Raw genomic sequence first — 2281 nt, forward strand, 5'->3', positions numbered from 1 at the left:
GTCGGAGGAGTACGTAGAGCTGTCTTAGGTGTCTGCGGCAGAACAAAACGTCTTCATTTACACGTACGATCGTTGTTCGATACAACCGACTGGTGTCTATCATAATCTCAGTCGTGTTATATCTCTTCGTAGCCCGACGTTTAGAACCAACTTCTTCCTCCAACGTCCTTAATTCGAAAATCATCGCCTTTCACAAACCATTTCCCGAATCTCTTCAGGTATTTCCCTGTGGCTTTCCCAAAATTCTTGAGAGCAGATCTCTCTTCCTGCACAAGCTCCTCTTTCTCTGCGTCATCCTTGTTGACACCACGCAACGCCCGTCCAGTGTGTACGTTGTGTACGTCAGGTGATGCCACATTTGCGAGCGTAACCTGGTTGATCTCCTTGGTCGTGAGGAGAGCACAGCCGCTAACCTGCAGAAGGGCAGCAATCACCACAGGAAGGATGTAGTTCACGCGCATGGTTCGGTCGGATTCGGCTTTTCGGCTTCTGGGGCTAATTTGTGAGTGGCCAGACGACTTGAATAATGAAATTGACGGCCTCGACTAAACCCTCCTCCTCCCATCTAACACTTGCATAACTATAATCTCAAATCCTCTGCCAGGGCGTTCAGCGCGTGAACGGGGAATACAGGTGGAGGATAATACTAATCGATCGACAAATCTGAAATTAATCATGCTTTGACCCTGCATGACTTGTACGATTTTTGTGATTGGAAAGTTGCGATCGAACTGAACATCCCTCTCTTCAACTCCTAATACGTAGACTGTGGCCGCACGACAATAAACGTGCTCACTGCAATGTTGTAAAAACGTCAAATAGAGAAAAGAAGAGTGCACTGAACGAATGTTTAGTGCATTACACTCATTCTAATAGTAACAATTGTAAGCAAATTATTATAGTAATTAAGTCTATTACTCCGGAGTATTTAATACCATAAATATATATACTGTATTATGAAAATTCCTAGGAACGTTTAACATCAACATTGCAACGTTGCCGTGGTTACGGTTTCCACTGGCTGTGCGTAATCCTATGGATTTACTTATCTCTAATAAAGACGGAGCAAACGTGTAACACCCATATGGAAAATTTCGAAGTCTTCAGTCGTTGCGAGATTCATGCAAGCTGGAGCATTTAGAACTGTATGCCATGTTCATTAATGAATGTCCCAAATGATCAGTAAAAGCGGAAACTAAACATATGATAGGCATCTCGAAATGGCAACGGTTTTCGTGTGATCGAACTAATCCTTTCATATTTTCCAGACAAGATCAAACCCTTCCTCCTAAATCACCTGAGCAAGGTGTTATCAGTGATAACACCTAGCTCTGGTGATTACCTGCCTACCTTCTAACCGTGCTAACTTATCACGGATAGAAGGTAGGTTTCAGCAGCCAATCAAATCAAATCTGTCCTTTTCAACTCGAACCTTACTCCAAAAACAATTTGGAAGAAAGATGAAGGTTTGATATGATTGGCAAAAAGAAAACGCCGAAGGTTTGATTTGATTGGCCGCAACGGAAGCTCAACAGTATCACAAAAGTACATGCAAACGGTAGCGGTGATGTTTCACGTGGAACCGGCGCAAGGGATACGTGATGCTAGCTACTACCACGGTGAAGTGGGTGCTGCCTAACTATATGCAGTCACTACAGCTACCAGCACCTCCAAACCACTGGGTAGGAAGGGTGGGTCGGCGAAGTATAAATGTTGAAACTACTTGTACGTGGAGGAAAGGTCTCTAGTCATCAGTGCCCTTCAAATAACAACCAATAATAATACACCAAGTGCTTTTCTGCACATTCTGTGGCGCTCAGTCAGGCGCTCTAGCACTCACATACAAAACGTGAAGGTTTGATTTGATTGGCTGCCCAAACATTCCAAACGTGACAACCCCTTATTACATCGGTATGCTGTGAACATACTCGCAAAGACGTGTCTGCACTGGGAACGAACAGAGCAACCTTCTCCAGTGGGGAAAATGTACAAAGGTGTACGAATTTGGTTGGAATGTGCCAAATGTGTAGCAAACCAGATTGCACAATCAGCCAATACTGGAGAGGAAAAATCTCCAAAGGTGTATGAATTCGGCCGGTATGTGCTGAAGGTCTAAAATTGTGTCCATATGTGTGTGCGGTATCCATATGATATTTTTGTAGGAGGTATGAGTTCTTTTTAGACCACGACTGGACATGTGTCGGCTTTCACGACGATCTCATGGTAGGGTGACTCTCTATTTATTAATAGTGCTTCTGGCGAGGAGCGGTGGCACCTCTGA

The 2281-nt window shown here is 44.1% G+C and overlaps 2 protein-coding genes across 2 annotated transcripts in view; one reads left to right on the forward strand and one right to left on the reverse strand.

The window, feature by feature from the left end:
* Window positions 1-140: 140 nt before the first annotated feature.
* Window positions 141-461, reverse strand: PPTG_10692 (hypothetical protein; the record flags this gene model as incomplete). The annotated part of the gene is made up of 1 exon (XM_008906096.1): window positions 141-461. The coding sequence occupies one exon, from the start codon at window positions 459-461 to the stop codon at window positions 141-143; it is 321 nt and encodes a 106-aa protein (XP_008904344.1).
* Window positions 462-1984: 1523 nt separating this feature from the next.
* Window positions 1985-2281, forward strand: part of PPTG_22761 (hypothetical protein) — a gene marked incomplete at both ends in the record, with an annotated part of 495 nt that continues 198 nt past the window's right edge. The window contains 2 exons of the mRNA XM_008906097.1: window positions 1985-2097; window positions 2183-2223. Of these exons, the coding sequence (XP_008904345.1) occupies window positions 1985-2097; window positions 2183-2223 (154 nt within the window). The remainder of the gene's footprint in view (window positions 2098-2182; window positions 2224-2281) is intronic.

The sequence above is a fragment of the Phytophthora parasitica genome (genome assembly GCF_000247585.1).
Source record: "Phytophthora parasitica INRA-310 unplaced genomic scaffold supercont2.22, whole genome shotgun sequence".
In the NCBI taxonomy this organism is placed as follows: domain Eukaryota; phylum Oomycota; class Peronosporomycetes; order Peronosporales; family Peronosporaceae; genus Phytophthora; species Phytophthora nicotianae.